Source organism: Crinia signifera, chromosome 3 (assembly GCF_055691185.1).
Source record: "Crinia signifera chromosome 3, ASM5569118v1, whole genome shotgun sequence".
Taxonomy (NCBI): Eukaryota; Metazoa; Chordata; class Amphibia; order Anura; family Myobatrachidae; genus Crinia; species Crinia signifera.
Window position 1 is genome coordinate 326,099,853 of NC_139219.1, and position 22,271 is coordinate 326,122,123.

Here is a 22,271-nt window from a genome sequence, read left to right on the forward strand (position 1 = left end):
TGGGACTTATTTATGAACCTCTGTATAGTAGGGATGGACATCGGAAGGGCTTCCACCGATGGTAACTGACCATCGCATCAAAAGAATTTGATAGAAAAAAATTAATATGATTTGTGCATGCGCAAATATCTTCAGCATGGCCACGCATGCACAGAAGCACTGCAGCATGTCTGGCAGGGGGGGCGGGACCATCGAATCACCATCAAATGTTTACCATTCGATGGCGGCAAACATCGGAATGCCGCCATTGAATGGTAAAAGTACTACCATCGAAACAAAATCATCGATGGTTATGAAACATCACAATGCGATGTCTATCCCTAGTGTAAAGTGCCCCTACTGTGCCAGGCTATCTAGGTGCACAGAGAGTGGCACAGATAACTCTGCCCTATGTACATGACCCACAGAGACCTGGGCTGAGTCCATCACAGCAGCCGCCCAATTTCCTGCCCTGCCAGCTGTGAGGACGATAGAGTAGAGGACTTTCTATTTACCCAAAGAGCCAAAATGTCTGCCCCATGGAGCCAACTTACGTCACGCCTTTTACTAAGACTGCAAATAGTAGTTTCAATAAGCTGTACCCAGGGCAATAGAGAGCAGCGTGGGCCCTGGTACTGTATGGCAAAGGGTCCTAAATACAAGGCGTGTCCACGTTACCTATAAAAAATCTAGCAACAATAATAATTGCCTTCTCCGCAGAGAGGCGCCATTCATATTGGGGTGGAGCGTGTGGGGGAGGAGTTGGCATCCTACCATGCTTGGTCTGGCAAGCAGGTCCCTCCTCCTCAACCAGCGCCGTCTTCCCAGTACAGTTGTCACTGGTAAGATGGCGCTGAGGAGAAGAAGGGACCAGCTTCCAGGATCAGGATTTCTCAGAGAGATCCCGTAGGGTCCTACAGCAAACCCGGGCACCAGTGGCAGTGTTTACAGGCCTGTTTGATATATAGTTATGTTCATCTGTGGTAAGCCTTATTATCTTATATCACATGATTGCCTTCATCACTGTGCATAATGACATCACTGTGCATGATGACATCACTGTGCATGATGACATGAAGGTAGCCCTGTGCTGTCACTAGTCCTGATTAGACGCGTTTCTCACCACAACACAGTATGACCGGGGTGTATCCATGTCTCCCCTTCCATTGGGGTATTATAGATACTGTACAGTAATGGACAGTGGCGGCTATTACCTCTGTGGAGGAGGGGGGCTGCCGCGATGCCAGCCCCCCCTCTCCGCTGATGCCGCTGCTGGTCCCCGCCACCGGTGCCCGCTGGTCCCTGTTGCCACTTGCACAGTAGCTTCTTCTTCCCCAGCCTCTATGGGCTGCTTCGGCAGCAGTCCATAGAAGAATATTCATGGCCCAGGTCTGGCGCATGCGCAGTATCGCCCTCGGTACTGCACATGAGCAGAACCCGTTTTATGGAGGCGTCCTTGTGGGAGAAAACACCTCCCAATGGGACTGCCTTGGGTGACTGGCAGGTCGGACTTCCAATAGGAAGTCACTGCCCATCACAGTGAAGCCAGTGCAGTCTCACAACCTACATCTGGCTTCACACAGAGGTGGATTTTACCTGGTGGGGGAGGGGCAGCCCATAGGTAAAACCCGCCACTGGTAACGATAGATTATGTACCGATTGTTATTAAACAAAACTTATTATAAATACTCTAATTTCACTTTTTCCTTCTTTCAGGTAGTTCCAGAAAAAGAAATTGCATACAGTAAGTACATTGAACATGTCACATTGGGCCTAATTCATAGTTGTATGCTGTGCCGGCATTTATGCAATTTATGTTTTACCAGCCATCTGTTCCACGGCGCCAAGGTAGACTAGCGGTGCCACTCGCAATGCGATTGGCTGTCAGGGACCATTTATGAGCAGTTATGGGGAGCGCCTGCAAGAACGCAGGTGTGTCCCAACCGCTTTCGGGGCGTGCCTCAGGCTGAGACTGCGATCACATACACAGATACAATGGCGCCAGCGTCCTGTGGACTCCATGTTTGCATGATCTGCGTCTGATGCAGCCCCTTGTGTAGTCCAGCACTATGATATCATTAGGTAATACGTGGGCACAACATGAAAGATTCAGCCCCTCCAACATGACCCATTAGGTACCCCATGTTCGGTTCCTGGACTGACACTGGGTCATATTGGAGGGTCATCGTCTAAGTGACATTCATCTTGCGCAGTCTGTAAAATGACACAATCGGATTGCAGTTTTGCAGTTTATAATGATCCTCTCTTGTGGGTTCCTTGCAGCTGAATTCACAGTCCCCCCCCAGAAACCTCCGCGGCTCGGAGCACAGGTGAGAAACGTCATGTGACCAGGACACGCCTGGCACAGTAGGACCACGCTGATTGGTTATTACACACGCCAGGTTTTCCATGTGTCTGCACCTGTGGGGCCTTTGGAGCGGTCTATGCACATCAGGGGAATGTTGTGTACATGGGAATAAAGTTTGTAATCTGCTGAGTTTTCATGAATCAAGTGTGCGCCAAAGTGTGGCCATGTGGGAGGCGTCCTCATTTATAATGCCCCTCCCACTGTGACTAGCATCCAGCAATCCCATGTCTGCGGAATCATCGCAGCTCCCAGATTACATGCAATCAGCTCACCTGTTATCACAGTTATTAAAGAAAGGGTCTAGGTCAGGGCTGGGCAACACCGGCCCTCCAGATGTTGATGAACTACACATCCCAGCATGCCTTGCATCAGTTTCAGCATGGCCACATAGCAAAACTAATGCAAAGCATCCTGGGATGTGTAGTTCACAAACATCTGGAGGGCCAGTGTTGCCCAGCCCTGGTCTAGGTCCAAATCAAATGGTCAACACACACATAGTCAATATAGACAAATGTTCAACACAAAGGGGAAAATTTACTAAGATGACTTTGTGAAAAAATATTTGTATTTTCATAGGAAAATACGAAATTTTTGGCGTATTCGTATTTTTGGCATTTACTATTCGTAATGATGGGACATTCGTATTTGTATTCACAAATACGAATGAATACACCATAGATAGAATACAACAGGAATCACCATTCAAAAGAATGGTGATTCCTGATTTACTAAACAGCCGTATTGAAAATACGGCTTCTAATTGGAGTAAAACGGGCGCGAATGGCCGGGCAAATACCCCAGGAAAAAAACACTTCATTTTCCTGTCGTATTTGGCTTCAGTGTAAAAAAAATAGAATAATAAATAAATTTTAAAAAAAACAGCGTGGGGTCCCCCCCACAGCCGTTACCAGCACCAGTCGGAAAGAGCCGGGGCTGGTAATAAAAAAAAACGGGAAACCCGGCAAATAGGGGTTCCCCAATTTTTTTTAAACCAGCCCCAGGCTCCAGGGCCGGGGCTGATTCGCAAAATACGGGGGACAAATTGACTAGGGGTCCCCCGTATTTTAAGAACCAGCCCCAGGCCTGATCCGTGCAGACTGCCTCCACTAATTCGTATTCGTGGCCGTATATATGGCCACTAATACGAATCAATACGACATCGGAGGGTTACAAAGCAGTCATATTTGACTGCTTTGTAAATTACCCTCCTGAACACGAATTTGCATACGTCGTATTCATTCGTATTAAGAATACAAATACGATATATCGTATTCGTATTCTTAGTAAATTTCCCCCAAACTGTCCACATGAAAATGTTGACGTGAACTTTCATGGGTTTTTCTTTGGTAACAATTTGTAGAGTTCAACACACTGACTCCAAATGATTGTACCGCTTCACTCACCATGCTTCGGGCGAGGTGCATTGCTGCGCTACTGCTGCACTCATGCTTCATTGTCGACATTCCGTCTATATCAATATTGGGCATGTCGGCCTATTGACTGGAAACCGGATTTCGTTATTCCAAGCACGGCAAGAATGACTTGGGAAAACGCTATTTCTCCAGAGTCTAACGTTGTTGTCGTCGTCGGAATAACATCTGATCAGATTGTATGTTTGTCTGTGAGCCATCATGGGTTTATCAATATGATATTATTATATAGGGATCATCTCTTACTGGTACCAATCATATTTACAATGTCCTGCAGATCTCAGTCTTATTCTGTATGTTACAGTCGTGTTTTCCAGTGGTTCCCAAACTGTGTGCCTAAGGGCCCGATTCAGCTCATTCCCTTATGATTATCAAAAGGCTGCGTATGGTACGCTGTGCGCATGGGTGGGGTCCCCTTGCGAATGGACCATACGAAGGCTAGCCTTCCCCCGCTGCTCGCAAGGTGACAGTTATGGGGTGGTGTATAGAACAGGTAAATGATTCCCCGGCCATTGGGACGGATTGCTGCTAATGTCAGCAATGGACTCCTTCTCCCCACAGCCTTTGCAGCGCCAACTGGGTCTACACTTGGCACTTGCGAGTACTGGAGGGGGGGGGGGGGCTTGGTGGAGTGCTGTTAACTTACAAATACTCGCAGCCCAGCGAGCAGGTCTGAATCAGTTGCACAGTTACTTGCTTTTTTGCTTTACTTAGAAACCTGAATCAGACTGGCACTGAGAGACAAATGTTCCCGCACCTAGTGGACGGGGGTCACTGTCCTGTATAAATGCATATGTTGCCGGTAACGATATTGGTGTTCCCCACAGTCCCTGCAGACAGCACCGACTGCTAACATCGATCGTACGGATGACAACGTCTACCAGAGTGTAATGGAGCTTGTGAAATCTGTGCTGCAACTAAAGAACGACATCTACCAGCTGCCGCCCGAGGGCTATGTCAATGTGGTGAAGGTGACGGTTACTGTACAGGACACTGTTATACACTTACTGTTTTACCCTTTATCACAAGCTATTACCGTCTTTCTCAGCCCCAACGCCAAATCATTGTCCGTTTCCAAATATTAAGGGTGTATGGGGGATGTGTCAAGACTTGGAGACATAATATGGAGAAGGCATCCAATAAAAATTGTTAAAATGATTTATAACCTTACACACATAATATAAGCACGCTGCATATCATTGTATCTGCATACCAAATAATGTTAGTGTTTAGCAGGAAAACACTGTAGCATAACAGTTTGTATGTAGATACAGCCACAATTACACATAGAATATAGGCATGCTGTATATAATTTTAATCAGCAGAAGCTTGATTATTTGATGTCTTAGTCTTTGTTCCTACTGTATAAATCACTGTCCTATAACATCATACATCAGAATAACCCGAACCTCAGGCCTGACTGTAGCTGCAGCATGCGGTGTTCGTGTTCCCAGTATTCACTCTGCACCCCGTAATCCTTGATACCTACTGCAGAAACTGCTTCACTAGCCGAACAATGACTGTGGTTCAGGCTGACGGGACCGAGCATTGTGCTTTCTATGTGTACCGCATGTGCTGTACTCTTCCTACATTATCTCTCTCTCCTTCCAGAATGTTGGGCTGATGCTCCGGAAGCTCATAGGGAGCGTGGACGACATTCTCCCATCTCTGCCTCCATCTTCCCGTACAGAGGTAACATTATATTTACATGTAAAAGCAATGCATTCATTATTAGGGTGATACCGGTTCCTGTTTCTTTTTAGACGCAAACAATATTGTCATTAAAGTTATCATTTAAAAAAAAAAATATTATGAAAAGGGTTCTGGGATAAAGATATGTGCTACGGTCATATGGTGGGGAACTGATAAACAAGTACGTGAGTATTCATGATGAAGCTCGATTTGTTTTTGATGATTGATTCTTTGTAACAAACTGTTAAATCAAAAACCTTATTCTCAATTTTAATTTATCTGTGCGAATGGTATTGATCCATTAATTTCCTATTGGGCGCTACTGACCTCACCCTGGAGAAGAGTTTTTCCAAAGATAATAGACAAAATAATTGTCTTTTTAAACGTCACAAAGTATTGTGAAAAAAATAAAACAATCCGTAATATAAACATCCAAAAACAGACTTTCCAAATTACTTTTACTTTCTACACATTGCAGATAAAAAATGTTGCAAATGCCCCTACAGGCCATAATGGGTACTGCACCTTTCAGAAAAACCCCTTACAGTTTCTGAGTTCATTTTTAAGTATCCTTTAATTGTGTGCCGCTCTCTAACACTGGTCCCTTTGTGTCTCTGATCAGATTGAAGGAACGCAGAAACTGCTGAGCAAAGACCTGGCGGATCTTATCAATAAGATGCGGATGGCACAGCAGAACGCAGTGACATCGCTCAGCGAGGAGTGCAAGAAGCAGATGCTGACAGCGTCGCATGCTTTGGCGGTGGATGCCAAAAACTTACTGGACTCTGTGGACCAAGCACGAGTAAGGGGCAATATGGCAAAGGTGGCCTCCGAGTGACTTTATCTCGCAACGTAGTCGCCATTGTGCTAGGCAAGGAGATTTTCCCAGAAGTCTCAGTATGTACCGGGTACCACGGCCGACTCTCATAGACGGCCGGCGCTGCTGCTAGATGTTAACAAAGACCGAACTAATGGATGGGACCAAGATTCCAGCTTTTATCGAACATTTACCCGGGGAACACGTAAAAGGAAAAAAACAATGTTACTTTTGAACGGGTGACGATTTAGGGTTTGCTGAGAAGTATTTATTTTGTTTTAAAGTATCTTTTTTCTGAACTGTGGACAATTTCGTAACATTCTATGAGGTTCTCAAGAGACAACGTGGATATTATTCATTCTGACACCCGACCTGCCAAGTCCTAGGACTTAATCTTGTTTCGGAGGTTTACAGCCAATTGAAACGAAACCATTTGCCTGTATGATAGATCATTTTTCCTTCTAGCAACCAGACGTTGAGACGAATTGCTGAAACGCATGACAAGCTTCCATCAGTCATGCCGACGGACCTGTATATATCCTCGTAGATTAAAGGGGGAGATGAATCATTCTCACTTAACATCTCTTATTTTTTTGTGGCGAAACGCGGTAATTTATAGATGTGAGGACAGCACGCTGTCTGTATGGTGAATGTAACGTACAGAGTTTATTTTTTTTTTTCATTTTCATTCCAATTTATCCCACGGCAGAAGCTATTGTTGTGCGTTTTGCAATTGATATTGTTTTGCAATTTAATTGGAAGGCCTGGCGACGCGTTTCACATACCCGCATCTATTACGCATATCATCGGAACTCAGGCATTTAAGGTGTAAGATAAATGTGTACTGCAGATGTTGAGTCCCTATTTTTTGGGGGGTTCTACAGTGTTTGAAAAAGTATTTGCTGATACTGCATTATTATTTCACGTGGCGGTTGTTGTTTTCCATTACAGGAAATGTGTGGAATTTTTTTTGTGGCCTGGCAAATCTTCCTGCCTGCTCCCTATATTGTGAACAGGGCCTGGGCCACTCGACCCAGGTTATCCGTTCACACTGCCCAGCAACCCGGGTCCGACCTGGGTAAAACCCTCATTTTAACTGGGTTGGATTGTCGGTGGCTGGACCGGGGGTTTTTCAAAGGGCCCTCTCACACCGAACAGTGACACGGGTCGACCCAGGTTATTTGTGACCCAGACGAGTCTAAATGCCTCTGTGACCCCCAGCACCCATAAGCACACCCTACAGTCTTTATTTATGTACAAATATGTTGGCCCCAGCCCAATATGAAAGGGTGCAGTCGTTGTTTTGGGGGTGTGGTTGACTTAGGCTACTTTGTACCCCTCCCTTCCCTGAACAAGCCTTTTTCACTGTATTTTAATAAAAAGGATGTTAGTTAATAGGCCCCAAAGACTTTTCCTTTCATAGAAATCTGAACAAGGTTCCTGTAGTTCCGGGGTTCAATGTTGTAGGGTCCACATTACAGTGCCGTTCCCAACATGTCTGAAATCGCGGCGCCCAAGAGTTGCAGCATCTTTTATTCACTGCCCCCTGAGGTTTAAAGTTTCTTATTGAGATTATCATTAACTGCAGTATATTGTGCTGACTTGGGTCATGGGCGTCAGTGATGCAGTTGCGCCCCCAGATTTTATCAGCCACCAGCAGTAATTTTGCCCATCACTGTGACCATGAACCGTTTGATTTGGCACGTGTAACCACTAATCTGTGACACCCTTGGCTGCCACTGCCGCAGCATCCTGATTGGGCACCAATGGTGTAGACTAAAGGCCGACTAAAGGTCGATAATCGCACGGTGTGCGGTCGCAGCCAATTATCGCTCTGGACCGTTATGCTTGCGGCTGGAGTGGATTCAGCGTAAATGACCACCTTTAGCGTACTGAACCCCCCCCCCCACATGACATGTCCACATGACATTTAAGATGACAGACTAAATTATTTTTATCTCATTCTTGTAATATTATTATATAACACTTATCACAGCTTCAGAACTAGTTTTTTGTAGCCATAATTCCGCTTATTCACAGTACAGTAAATATACTGCATAATGTACGCCTCCTGCAGTTGAGTCTACATTTTAATTTGGATCCCGGGATATAAATGTATACTGGAACAGGGTCATTGTATACTGGAACAGGGTCATTGTATACTGGAACACAGTCATTGTATACTGGAACAGGGTCATTGTATACTGGAACAGGGTCATTGTATACTGGAACACAGTCATTGTATACTGGAACAGGGTCATTGTATACTGGAACAGGGTCATTGTATACTGGAACAGGGTCATTGTATACTGGAACACAGTCATTGTATACTGGAACAGGGTCATTGTATACTGGAACAGAGTCATTGTATACTGGAACAGAGTCATTGTATACTGGAACAGAGTCATTGTATACTGGAACAGGGTCATTGTATACTGGAACACGGTCATTGTATACTGGAACAGAGTCATTGTATACTGGAACAGAGTCATTGTATACTGGAACAGAGTCATTGTATACTGGAACAGGGTCATTGTATACTGGAACAGGGTCATTGTATACTGGAACAGAGTCATTGTATACTGGAACAGAGTCATTGTATACTGGAACAGGGTCATTGTATACTGGAACACGGTCATTGTATACTGGAACAGGGTCATTGTATACTGGAACACGGTCATTGTATACTGGAACAGGGTCATTGTATACTGGAACAGAGTCATTGTATACTGGAACAGGGTCATTGTATACTGGAACAGGGTCATTGTATACTGGAACACGGTCATTGTATACTGGAACAGAGTCATTGTATACTGGAACAGGGTCATTGTATACTGGAACAGGGTCATTGTATACTGGAACAGAGTCATTGTATACTGGAACAGAGTCATTGTATACTGGAACAGAGTCATTGTATACTGGAACAGGGTCATTGTATACTGGAACAGGGTCATTGTATACTGGAACAGGGTCATTGTATACTGGAACACGGTCATTGTATACTGTTACTGTAGTCTTTATCCTGCTCTTTAATTATGGCATAGACGGAGGATTCTGAGAGAACCAGTGCTGTAATAATTGTCAAGGCCATTAATATACAGCAATAGCCGATTATGGTGTGATACTGGCCATTATTCTGGTTCACTCGCAAAGGCAAATTCCTCAAATGTACAAAACCATGTGCACTGCAGGTGGGGCAGATGTAACATGTGCAGAGAGAATTCGATTTGGGTGGGGTTTTACTTCAAAGAGATCTATATTGCAGTGTACAGATAAAACAGTCAGTATTTTCCCTGCACAGAAACAAAATAACTAACTGAAATCTAAATTGCTCTGCACATGTTACATCTGCCCCACCTTCAGCGCAGCATAATTTTGTACATTTGAGAAGGAATTTGCCTTTGCGAGTGAACCAGAATAAGGGCCACTGTACTGTGGGCCCCATTCTGTCAGCCCCCCCCCCCTAGCCAGAGCATAGTGACATCACTAGCTCCCCTGATTTCTGTCCCAGTGTGTAAGTAGTACAGGGACTGTTACTATTCTTGCATGCCAATCATATATTAAGGGAGAAGTCCAGATAGAGCGCATTTCCCTCCTAGAACAGGTCATGTTGGGGGGTATGCTTTACCCCCCTTTCCCTGGGCCTTAAGTGTCCTGGACCCCCCAAAACCTTAATCAGATGTTGCCGGCCCTTCCAGGTGCTGTCCCTGGAAATGTTGCACTTTTTGCTGTCATGCCACCACCTGAATTTTCAGCTCCGTCCGGAAAGTAATGATTGCAGATCAGCGTTCTTGGGTTCTGCAGTAACCGCGGGCTACAAATATCACCGTATTCCATACACAGCTGGCTGAATCTGTTCTGCTTTCCTCACCTTGTTTTACCATGCCTTCAAGCTGTACTATAATGTATATACGATTCCTTGTGACTTGTACTTTCAATAAATGAAGTTTGCTGTAAGAGTTTATCACTGCCGCGCACAATGGCGCCGGAATGTAATGTCTTATGGTTCCTGAGGGCGAATCGCGGTAGCCGGGTGCATCTCTGTTCTGCAGGAAGGATAATGAAGACACAGACAGAATGAGAATCTCCATCTAAATGAATTTATTCCACCTGAAAGTTTCATTCTTCTGCTTTTATTTATTTAAGACAATGAACGTGCCGGGTTCTCTGCGTGTTCCTCATTGACGTGACTTTACGGCTGGTACAGGAGATAAAATATTCTGTTTTGTGGCTCATGGAGCCTCCTGCTTCTTCTCTATGCTCAGTGAAGTGTATCTGGAGAACATCTATATTATATGAGATGTTTTATGGTACTTTATGCTGCTACTGGCTACAAAGCCAATATAGTAAGGCGGGCGTCGTAAAAAACACCTTTATTCCCAAATACACCTATATTCCCTTCAGAGGCAGTGGAAGAGATGTAGGGTGGCACAACAGTCTGGAACTCAACAAACAATCAGCCTGATTCTGGTTCACTCACAAAAGCAAATTCTCTCTCTAATGGACAAAACCATGTGCACTGCAGGTGGGGCAGATGTTACATGTGCAGATAGAGTTACATTTGGATGGGTTTTTTTTTCTGTGCAGGGTAAATACTGACTGCTTAATTTTTACAATGTAATATAGATATCAGTTTGTACAAACCCCGCCCAAATCTAACTCTCTCTGCACATGTTCCATCTGCCCCACCTGCAGTGCCCATGGTTTTGTCCATTAGAGATAGAATTTGCTTTTGCGAGTGAACCAGAATCCGGCCCAATAGTCACATGGTTTCGTAGAAAGGGGGTGAAGACAGGTCTCTGGAAGGACACCAGTGGCAGTTGCAGACCAGTCCGAATTTCAAACGGTGCTGCACATTGTCCTGGTGTCTCCTCTCTACTGATAGTGGGGTGATGACTGGGATAGTCGTCCCCATAGTAACCCCTGCACCCCACAAGCCAACCAGCTCCTCCAAGCCACCACGAGGTCTGCAGGGACTGATTACAATACCGATATTGCATTGTGCGTCCTATTGGTTTGTGTGGATAATCACAGCTGAGTCTCAGCCAATCGGATGGAGGTCGGTAGAAAATCTTATAAATAAGTCAAGTTATCAAAGACTGGGCCATTCAAGTATGGGTTTGTGAATGGGATTATGGGGGGGGGGGATGTACCAAATCTATGGAATGGAGACATGCGTGAAGTGACCCATCAGTTTTATCTTATCATTTTCCGGAACATACCTGATAATAAATCCTAGCTTGTCCACTTCTCCCCCAGTCTTTCGAAGGTTTGATACACTTCCCCCCAGAGGACTGATCAGTTGCTACAGGCAAAACCTTACTTCTCCACTGAAGGATTAATACGTTGCCCCCTATATTTACTAATAAACATTACAACAGAATTTTTAAAATCGTGATGAATGTTTTGTTACATTATTGGTGTAACCTTAGTAACGTAATGGGGGAAATTTACTAAAGGAAATTTGTAAAAAATAGGTGTATTTGTATCCAGAAATACACTTATTTTTGACATTTACTATCCCGAAAATATGGCAATTCGTATTCGTATTGATGTGCTATCAATACGAATACGAACTGCTGTATTTTCGGGATAGTAAATGTCAAAAATAAGTGTATTTCTGGATACAAATACACCTATTTTTTTTACAAATTTCCTTTAGTAAATTTCCCCCAATATCTCATGGTGATGACCACAGATGTATCTGGTGGATGGAAGAGGTTGATGTTCCCATTTACCTGGCATATAATACTTATAGAAGACATTAGCAGAGAACTACGGCCACCCATCACTCATCTCCATCATTTATTTTATTCATGAGCAAGTTTCCCTAGCCAGCGAACGTCCGCTCTGTCCCCCCCCTGGTAGGGGCCAAGCACCGGCGTGTCCGTGGGTCCAGAAGCCTGAGATGTGGGCCTGCAGGATCATCTCCCTCCTATGGGCAGGAAAGGGGCGATGTACCCCTCGGAGGACAGTCCTATCGCTCGCGGGAAAGTCCTATATCATCCCAGCCAAAAACGGGGGGAGAAACAGTCCGATTGTCCCTAGCAAGCAGACGATGATGAACATCCAGAGGAATATCCTGTCTATCACCATGGCTACGTACTTCCAGTCTTCCTTTACCTGAGGACAACGAGAAGACGGATTGTCACATGTCATGGTCGGCCATTACAGATGCAGGCTCAGATCAATGGCGTGAATGAGACTGTATAAAATTACACCATACCCGCGCCATTCCACTGTCCTTCATGTCCCAATAACTAAGATACAAGTAGACATTATTGTACAGGATACCGTTATAACAGTTGTGATGTCACAGCTAAGAGGTCATATAACCAATCCTATACATCAATCACATAAACCTACTTAAGGTTTTCCTATAAGATGTATCTAGTAGCATGATGCAGCAAGAGTGGCTTCACAAGGCGGGGGGGGGGGGGGGTACCATTGCCAAGGTACACATGGGGCCCATACCACACCCGCACGCTGCACCCATTTCTTGCTTACTTCCCATCCTGCATCGGTGACAGTAGCGTTCCACGAATCACAGGGAAAGTGGAGTGGCAGCCATTTTCCTGCCGTTGCATTGCGCCATTCCCCAAGAGGGTCTCCTGGTGACCCCAGTGCTGACAGAGTCACTGCGCTGCCAGCTGTAGGAGAGGGCCAGGACGGAGACTGCACCCAGGCCCCTCCTCTGCTAATATGACCTGATTCTCATTCATTGCAAGATATAATAACAGTAGTACAATGTACTGTAAATTATACATTTGAGGAGACCCTGCGGGGAAGGGGGGTGGGGGGGCTACTTATCCAGACCTAGCTCTTCAGTAACCCAGACCTCATGGTTGTCTCAGAACTCTGTATTATACTATAAATCAGTTCATGTGGAATTATGTGTTATCCAACTGTGAGATTCCTAAAATGATGAAACGTGGGACACATGTGACGTGTGGTTTATTAGTGATACAAGAGGGATTTCTTGTGCACTTATATCCCTAGAGCAGAGGTTCCCAAATGCGGTCCTCAAGGCACCCCAACGGTCCAGGTTTTAGGTATATCCATGGCTCAGCACAGATGGTTACATCAGACTGAGTTACTAATTAAGTCACCTGTGGCCAAGATACGGTCACACTGTATGACAGGTAGCGGCACCAGCAGCACACCTGTCAATCTGACAGCGACCCAAGCAACTTAAACTGGTGTCTCTAATTCATCCCGCTGATGTCCCGTGAATGAACCGCACTACCCCCCCCCCCCCCATCCTGTGGACATATGTTTCAGAGGCACTAGTACTGGGGGCATTATGTGTGGTAATACTGCCATGGGCATTATGTGTAAGGGGCACTACTACTGCGGGTATTATTTGTGGTATTATTACCTTGGGCATTATGTGTAAGGGGCACTACTACTGTGGGTATTATTTGTGGTATTATTACCATGGGCATTATGTGTAAGGGGCACTACTACTGTGATCCTTCCTTGTAAGGGGCACTACTACATTTGGCATTATGTGTGCCACTACTACTGTGGGCATTATGTGCAATGGCACTACTATTATGGACATTATGTGTATAAGGAACACTACTGTAGGCATTAGTGTTCAAGCTAAGTTTTTTTGCAAGGCGCCGCGCTTTGCCCATTTTTTTTTTTATTCCTGTGCCCTGTCCCTTTCATATATAGTTCTGTGCGCCCCTGTGCTGCCCTCTGCTGCACTGATAGACTGACAGTGGTAGAGGATGGTGTACGGCTGTCATAGCTGAGCTGACAGCCGCTCTCATCAGAGGAAGTCAGCACTGCGCGGCCTGTCAGCGCGACGGTATGCGACTGGAAGAACCGACACGCTGCTAAACTCAGCATGTCAGCTCTTCCAGTCACCCCCCACCCAGCCACACTGACAGGCTGCTCACCTCCTCTGATGTGAGTGGCTGTTAGCTGTTCCAGCTGTATCCCGCCCCCTGCCGCGCTGACAAGCCGCTCACCTCTACAAAGAGTGGCCTGTCAGCTCTTCCAGGTGCCTAGGGGGGGGGTGGGAATACCTGCTCATGATGGGGGAGGGAAATGCCTGCTCCTTGATGGGGGAGGAGGGTTTGAATAGTCTGATGGGGGGGCAACACCCTGCCCTAAAAAAATCCTAGAGTGAACACTAGGCATTATGATCAAGAGGCAATACTGTGTAGCGTAATGTTTATAAGTGATGCTACTGTGTATCTTAATGGGAATAAGGAGCATTACTATGTCATGTAACGAATACGGGATACTACTGTATGTCGTAATAGGAATAAAGGGCAATACTATGTGGTGCGATATGAATCAGGGGCACTATGTGCCGTGTATTGTGAATAAGATTGTGCTACTGTGTGGCGTACTTTGAATTGGGGGTACTATTTCCTTGTGAGACTACTTACCTGTGTGAGGCACTAGTGGGGGATTTGGGATAAGGATGTGAAGGGGGGAAGGTTGGGTTGCAGGGAGGGAGGTTTAGGCACTTAGAAGGGGGAGGTAGGATGCCAATGTTTGCAATCTGTATGCATTCCCTAATTACCACTTAGCATAAGTACTGAAAGAACAATGACTCAATGACAAATGTGTTTGATAACAGGAGTGACATTTAATAGGAATCAATTATTTTTTTTTTTTGCGAAAAAACATCCGTTTTCCAAAAAATCGCACATTTTATAGGATGCGATTTGCGGGAAAAAATTACACTTTTTGCCACGAATTTGCACATTCTGACCTGGAGATTTTTAGTAACACCTCAATTCGCATACAGCTGTTTTCCCATTATAAGGTATACAATTCGCAAATTTAATGAGATGCAATTATTGGTAAACGCTACTAAAAATCACCAAACAAACAGACCAGGTTCTGAAAGGCGAATTTGACAGAACGATGCACAGATCATTGAGATCTGTGCATGGTTCTGTGTTAAAAGTTGTGTTTAAGGTAAAACATTTTTTTTTTAAATGGCGTGGGGGCCCCCCCTCCTGAGCATAACCAGCCCCGGGCTCAAAGAGCTGGTCCTTGTTTCATAAAATCACAGGCCAAAACAAATAAGGGTCCCCTTGATTTTATAAAACCAGCACCGGACTCAAGGGCTGGCCCTGGTTCCCAAAATACGGGGGACAAAATGAGCAAGGGTCCCCCTGTATTTCAAGAACCAGCACCGGGCCCAACCAGCCAGCAGGGTAATGCCTCAGCCGAGGGGAGACTTTTTATACAAGTCCCCCCGGCCAAAGCATTCACCCCCTGACCGGTCAGCATGGGCAGGGATACTTGGGAAGTGGGGTCCCCCCCAATAAAGGGGCGCCCCCCCTCCAGAATTTACCAGCCCATGTCTGGGGCTATCTCCGATGCCCCTGGGCTGTGGGCATCAGGCTGATAAATGTGTAAAATAAGAAGAAACTATTGTGTATTGTTGTGGAACTACAAGTCCCAGCAAGCCTGCACCGCATGCAGGGACTTGGAGAACCACAAGACTCAGCATGCGGGGCATTAAAGGGCCCGCTGGGACTTGAAGTCCCACAGTAGTACAAATAGTTAACTTAATACACACACACCAGACTCTATTTGGGCCAATTTCTAGGCCCAATCTGTCTGGCCTTAACTCTCTCTGCACCTGTTACATCTGCCCCACCTGCAGTCAGCATGGTTTTGCCCATTTTGAGAACAAATTTGCCCTGTGAACAGGCCTGAAGTAGGCCTTAAGTATGATACTTACAGAGAAATCCGCATCCTCGGCCCGCAGGTGATCCGCTATGTAGTGAACTCCTTCTAAGGCTTTTAAAATGCTTGGGGAGAGCAAGAAATTAGGTTCCGCGTTCTCCGCCTTGTTCTGTCGAGGGGTCTGGCACTGCCCCCCAGGCACCGGATGGTTATAGTCATATCGGTACTGAACGCTGTGGGTGTGGGTGGAGATGTGATGTACGTGACAAGGCTGCACCTCAACCTCCTGGTCCCCCCATTTCTCGTCCACATCCGTCTCCATCCAGTATTTGGAAGTACTGAGTTTAAGCTCCGGCGCGTCGTACTGACCAATAATGTCTTCCACCGGGGCCGGTGGCCGCTTCATAAATAGCCACCTGGGTATGTGGTCCAGAAAGACTGAGCGCACCCAAAGAGGCATCTTGTGAGTACTAGGCGAGCGGTGGTGCACATTCAGCACGAAAACGGTGATGACAATGGACAGCGTGACGAAGATCATGGTGAAGAGAAGGTACTCCCCAATCAGTGGGATCACCAGTGACGTGGAGGGGATGATCTCCGTAATCAGCAGAAGAAACACTGTGAGGGACAGAAGTACGGAGATGCACAGAGTGATCTTCTCCCCGCAGTCGGATGGAAGGTAGAACACAAGGACGGTAAGGCAGGAGATCAGTAGACATGGAATAATTAAATTGATGGTGTAGAATAGGGGCAATCGCCTAATAATAAAGAAATACGTGATGTCAGGGTATATTTCCGTGCAGCAGTCATACTTTTTGGAGTTGTACGTCCCAACGGCGTTGACTATGGCCCACTCCCCGCTCTCCCAGTAGTCCTTCAGGTCCACGTTGCGCTCCATGCTCTCCAGGTCAATGTTGGCCTTGTCGTAAGTCCAAGAACCAAATTTCATCTTGCAGTTCTGCTGGTCAAAAGGGAAGAAGGTGACATCGATGCTGCAGGAGCTCTTGTAGATAGCCGGCGGGGTCCACTTTACCCTCCCGTTGTGAAACAGGTGAGCTTTCGTCATATGCGTGATCGCAAACTCCCCATCCGCACTGCCGGAGAATAAAGAGAAAATCATTGGGTTATTCACGTCAAGTCCAACGTAACTCGGAGACATTGATCAACAAATGCATGACAGTTCCGTGTTCTGGGATGTTTACTACAGAAGCGGGTTGAGCCTGAATATAATATAGTCTACACAATACCTCTGTTTCAGTGTATTATTATTTATTCTCTGGGATGAGTAGGATTTTGTTGTTGAATATATTTTAGCAGTGGCAGTATTGCCTCTTGATGGCCACCAAGGCTTCGTACTGACCATGTGCAGAGTCATCTTGGGACTCTGTGAAAGTACCCCAGTAGGAGGCAGTAGTCTTCCACTTCCCATGAGATATGAGTGGAGTGAGCTGTATCGCACTCCGCTCTGCTCCATCTAACGGTGTTTATAACAGTGAGTACAGCTGTATCATCTTGGGGCCTAATTCAAGTTTGTAAGCAAATGCAATTGCAATTGTCTAGGCTACAGAGATGCTAATGTCCACAAGTGAAGCTGTCACTCAGGAATACAAAGAGACACCTACCGGAGACATCACAAACACATTCGCAACCGCTACGCAAAACTGAGGGCTATCAGGGCTAAGGGTTGGTCTAAGGCTACGCAGACTGGAAACACATAAAGATTATACCAAAAACAACTTGGGGTCCTATTTTTGTCTTTTGATTATTTATCAAATTTAGTCCTCAGAACCCTTATTGGTCCAGGTAACGTTATTCATGTTTGAGCGCAGGTGACAGGTAATTAGTATTCTGTAGTTCATAATTTATTTTCATTAAACAAAAACTATATGTGCTCAACCATGGATAGCCTTAAAACCTGGACGGTGCCTGGAAGGAGGAAGTCTGAAAACCAGGACAACATGATTGTAGCTTGTGCCTGCAGTTATCCCATAATGCCATAGGGTATTGATACTGTAAACAGAACTGTGCCCATAGGGTTGATACATTCTGATGTACAGTAAATGGTTTCCCAACATATAATGATAATGATGCCAGCGAATCATCACACTGCGCACTACACAGCTGGGGCATGATTGGTTCTCCACAGAGGTCTATTCTCGGGGCCCTCCCCATGCTGCTCGCTGTAAGCGGAACGCGATCCGCTGACGCAGAAATCACAGCGGACGGGGAAGGAATAGAATTGAGGTTTTCCGAGAATGAAATAATTTGCTGCGAAAGAAAAAGATGGAGAAATGTTTCCTAGTCCAAAATAAAACGAGAAATCAATGATAAAATAGTTTGTCGGAGGCAGAATGGTCAGGACTCAGGAGCTTGTGCTGAATCCACTCCATGCGGCAGACTCCCCTGGGCGAGGATATTACAAAGGCGATTGTTAGTACCTACAGAGGGGAACGCACAGGCTCGGCGTAAGCATTGTTCCGTTACACGTATACACATCCCATACTTTGCTGTGGTAAGAAGAACACAGGAAAATGAAAACATATTTTAAAATTCCATAAACATTATTGAGTCTGATTCCCTGCAGTCTGTATTACGTCCCTATGGTGCAATTCCGCCATACATGTGAGGTAAAGAAATTCTATATAACAGGCAACAGAGTGAGACGAAGACAATGAAACTAAAAGCAAGGCAGTGTATGTATTAACCATTTGTGAGAGATGTTCAATACAGTATATCTGCTAAAAATGCAGGCGTCGCTCACATTTGTTATATAAATTCAAATTAAAAAAGTGTAAAAAAGATTATATTTCCCATATACAGATGGAGCGCCTCTCTTCTTTGGCCGGGGACCGCCAGCATGCCTCCGCTGGTGATCGCCGGCGCAGAGGCACTCCATCTGACGGACGCGCGTGTGTCTCTCACACGCATGCGCGTCCCAGTTTCAGGGAGACGGACAGGTATAGGGGGGACAACGGAGCGGCGAGGGGCACCCGGGGAGGCGGCCGGGAAAGGGCGGCGGGCAGAGGAGCAAGCTCTGCAGCCACGGGGCGTGTGCACCCCTGGTGAGAGCCGGCCGCTGTAAAGTAATATTACTGGTCATTATGATTAATACAAATGTTTGCTTGGCAATTTTCACACCTATTTTGACAAATTCACTTGGCACTCAAAGGGTTAAATAAAATCTTTGACTTGATATTTGGGGCAGTCTTTCACAGAAATGTGGCAATGGGCAGTGGTGAAATGGAAACAGTGTGTGTGGCCGCCGGAGCAGTGAGAGTTGCGTCTAAATACAGCGGGCTCCATGCATTAGGGTTTCCCCGGATCATTGAATACAGTGGCCCGCGCGGGGGTTAAATGGCGTGGGTCGCTTGTTTTCAGCGATCCCCGACGTTTAAACCCCTCGTCGGCCACATTGAATACTGCCCACTGACACCAGGGTCCCAGAACGATGGCCCACTAAATCTGGTGTCCTGGAATAACACATCAGGGGACTTACTGATATCAGGGTCTCAGAACACTACACACTGACACTGGGGTCCCAGAACAGTACACACTGACACCGGGGTCCCAGAACAGTACACACTGACACCGGGGTCCCAGAACGATGGTACACTGACACTGGGGACCCAGAACAGTACACACTGACACCGGGGTCCCAGAACAGTACACACTGACACCGGGGTCCCAGAACGGTGGTACACTGACACTGGGTCCCAGAACAGTACACACTGACACCGGGGTCCCAGAACAGTACACACTGACACCGGGGTCCCAGAACAGTACACACTGACACTGGGGTCACAGAACAGTACACACTGACACCGGGGTCCCAGAACAATGGTACACTGACACCGGGGACCCAGAACAGTACATACTGACACCGGGGTCCCAGAACAGTACACACTGACACCGGGGTCCCAGAACGATGGTACACTGACACCGGGGATCCAGAACAGTACACACTGACACCGGGGTCCCAGAACAGTACACACTGACACCGGGGTCCCAGAACAGTACACACTGACACCGGGGTCCCAGAACAGTACACACTGACACCACAGTCCCAGAACGATCGTACACTGACATCGGGATCCGAGAACAGTGCACACTGACAACAGGATCCTAGAGCGATGGCACACTGACACCGTTGTCCCAGAATGATGGCACACTGACACCGGGGTCTCTGAATGATGGCACACTGACACAGAGATGGGCATATCTTCAGGGCTGCCAATAGGAATTATGGGGCCCGGGACTGATTTCCAGATGGAGCCCCCTTCATTGTAGTGAGGGCTGTGGATAGAATCGCCAGCCGCCAGGCCCCGCCATCCGTCAGAAGGGAGAACGGGCACGAGACGCTTGCATGCCCTGTTGCCGTCCGCCGCCTCTCCGTCCGCAGTCTCCGGTCCCCAGCACCTCTACGCACTACCCCCTAATCCTGCCCGTCTCCCTGAAGCGGAGATGGGCAGGGCTTCCGCCTCTGAGTGACTGGGACGCGTGTGCGTGTGAGAGGGTCATGCGTCCCAGTCTGATGTAGACCCTCTCAGCCAGCGCTCACCAGTGGAAATATTCTGGTGGGCGCTGGGGATGAATGAGAGGGGATCCATCTGTATACTAGGCGCGGTTACCAGCGGCGTAACTATAGCACCGCAGCCCCCGCCACCGCGGGGGGCGCTGTGCATGTGGGGGCGCCGGGGGCTGCGGTGCTAAAGTTACACCCCCCCCAATCCCCCACAGACTTACCTATCTCACTGGTCCCAGAGGCTCCATTCTTCTGCTGAGGACCACCACAAAATGGCCGCCCCCATATAGCACACAGTTCTCTGAAACTGTCTGCTGTATGGGGGCGGGACCAGCGCGATAGGTGAGGCTGCAGGGGATTGGGGGGGGGGGTTTTGCATGGGCGACGGGGCGGCGGGGGATTGGGGGTGCTTGGCGGGGGGGGGGGGGCGCCCAAAACTTAGTTATGCCACTGGCGGTTACACTACATGTAACTCTGCGTAGCCCACAGATGTGTTGACTTGTCCCCGCTGAGCTGTGCCAACGTGATATAAGAGGAGATGGAAATGGCGTTGACTCCTCCTCATCCTCACGGGATCAGTATGAAATCCCAGCGGTTGCAATACCGCCGGTCGCAATGCCGACAAGAAGGCCCCCCCCTTTGTGGGCTCGCTACGCTCGGCACACTATTTTATTCCATGACACCCATAGAGGGACAAAGTGCCGGCATTGCGGGGGTCGGGATTCCGGCATCGGTATTTTGACCGCCGGTATTTTGACCGCATCCCATCCTCACATATGTATGGTCAGCGCTGGGGAACACACAGCGCTTCTCTAAATGTTCCCTATGAGTAAGGAGCGGCTGGACGGGAATCTCTAAGTAGTGCAATGTGCGTCATGTGTCGTTATCTGGCGTCCTGCTCATCACATGACATACCATATACAGTATATATATATATATGGGAATCTGGGAGATGCTGGAGGTTTCCCATTATCTCTCTGTGAAATTCCTCACTAACCCTATTGGGACTTTACAGAAATGTTTGTTTTCTCCATTGAATGTTTGCTGGCTGCAGATGTAATACCCTGTGTGTAACCATTATGTAACCATTGTGTCACTTTGCTGACTGAGACTGACGATGTAATACCCTGTGTGTACCCATTGTGTAACCATTGTGTTACTTTGCTGACTGACGATGTAATACCCTGTGTGTACCCATTGTGTAACCATTGTGTTACTTTGCTGACTGACGATGTAATACCCTGTGTGTAACCATTGTGTAACCATTGTGTTACTTTGCTGACTGAGACTGACGATGTAATACCCTGTGTGTACCCATTGTGTAACCATTGTGTTACTTTGCTGACTGACGATGTAATACCCTGTGTGTAACCATTGTGTAACCATTGTGTTACTTTGCTGACTGCAGATGTAATTCCCTGTGTGTAACCATTGTGTAATCATTGTGTTACTTTGCTGGCTGCAGATGTAATACCCTGTGTGTAACCATTGTGTAACCATTGTGTTACTTTGCTGACTGCAGATGTAATACCCTTTGTGTAACCATTGTGTAACTTTGCTGACTGCAGATGTAATACCCTGTGTGTAACCATTGTGTAACCATTGTGTTACTTTGCTGACTGCAGATGTAATACCCTGTGTGTTCCCATTGTGTAACCATTGTGTTACTTTGCTGACTGCAGATGTAATACCCTTTGTGTAACCATTGTGTAACTTTGCTGACTGCAGATGTAATACCCTGTGTGTAACCATTGTGTAACCATTGTGTTACTTTGCTGACTGCAGATGTAATACCCTGTG

The 22,271-nt window shown here is 46.7% G+C and overlaps 2 protein-coding genes across 2 annotated transcripts in view; one reads left to right on the plus strand and one right to left on the minus strand.

The window, feature by feature from the left end:
- Positions 1-8,183, plus strand: part of PTK2B (protein tyrosine kinase 2 beta) — a 109,787-nt gene extending 101,604 nt beyond the window's left edge. The window contains exons 25-29 of the mRNA XM_083175056.1: positions 1,696-1,723; positions 2,263-2,309; positions 4,605-4,748; positions 5,389-5,469; positions 6,092-8,183. Coding sequence (XP_083031182.1) covers positions 1,696-1,723; positions 2,263-2,309; positions 4,605-4,748; positions 5,389-5,469; positions 6,092-6,307 — 516 coding nt within the window. The 3' untranslated portion in view covers positions 6,308-8,183. The remainder of the gene's footprint in view (positions 1-1,695; positions 1,724-2,262; positions 2,310-4,604; positions 4,749-5,388; positions 5,470-6,091) is intronic.
- Positions 8,184-12,078: 3,895 nt separating this feature from the next.
- Positions 12,079-22,271, minus strand: part of CHRNA2 (cholinergic receptor nicotinic alpha 2 subunit) — a 56,325-nt gene continuing 46,132 nt past the window's right edge. The window contains exons 6-7 of the mRNA XM_083178841.1: positions 16,005-17,043; positions 12,079-12,409 (exon numbers count right to left, since the gene is read on the minus strand). Of these exons, the coding sequence (XP_083034967.1) occupies positions 12,284-12,409; positions 16,005-17,043 (1,165 nt within the window). The 3' untranslated portion in view covers positions 12,079-12,283. The remainder of the gene's footprint in view (positions 12,410-16,004; positions 17,044-22,271) is intronic.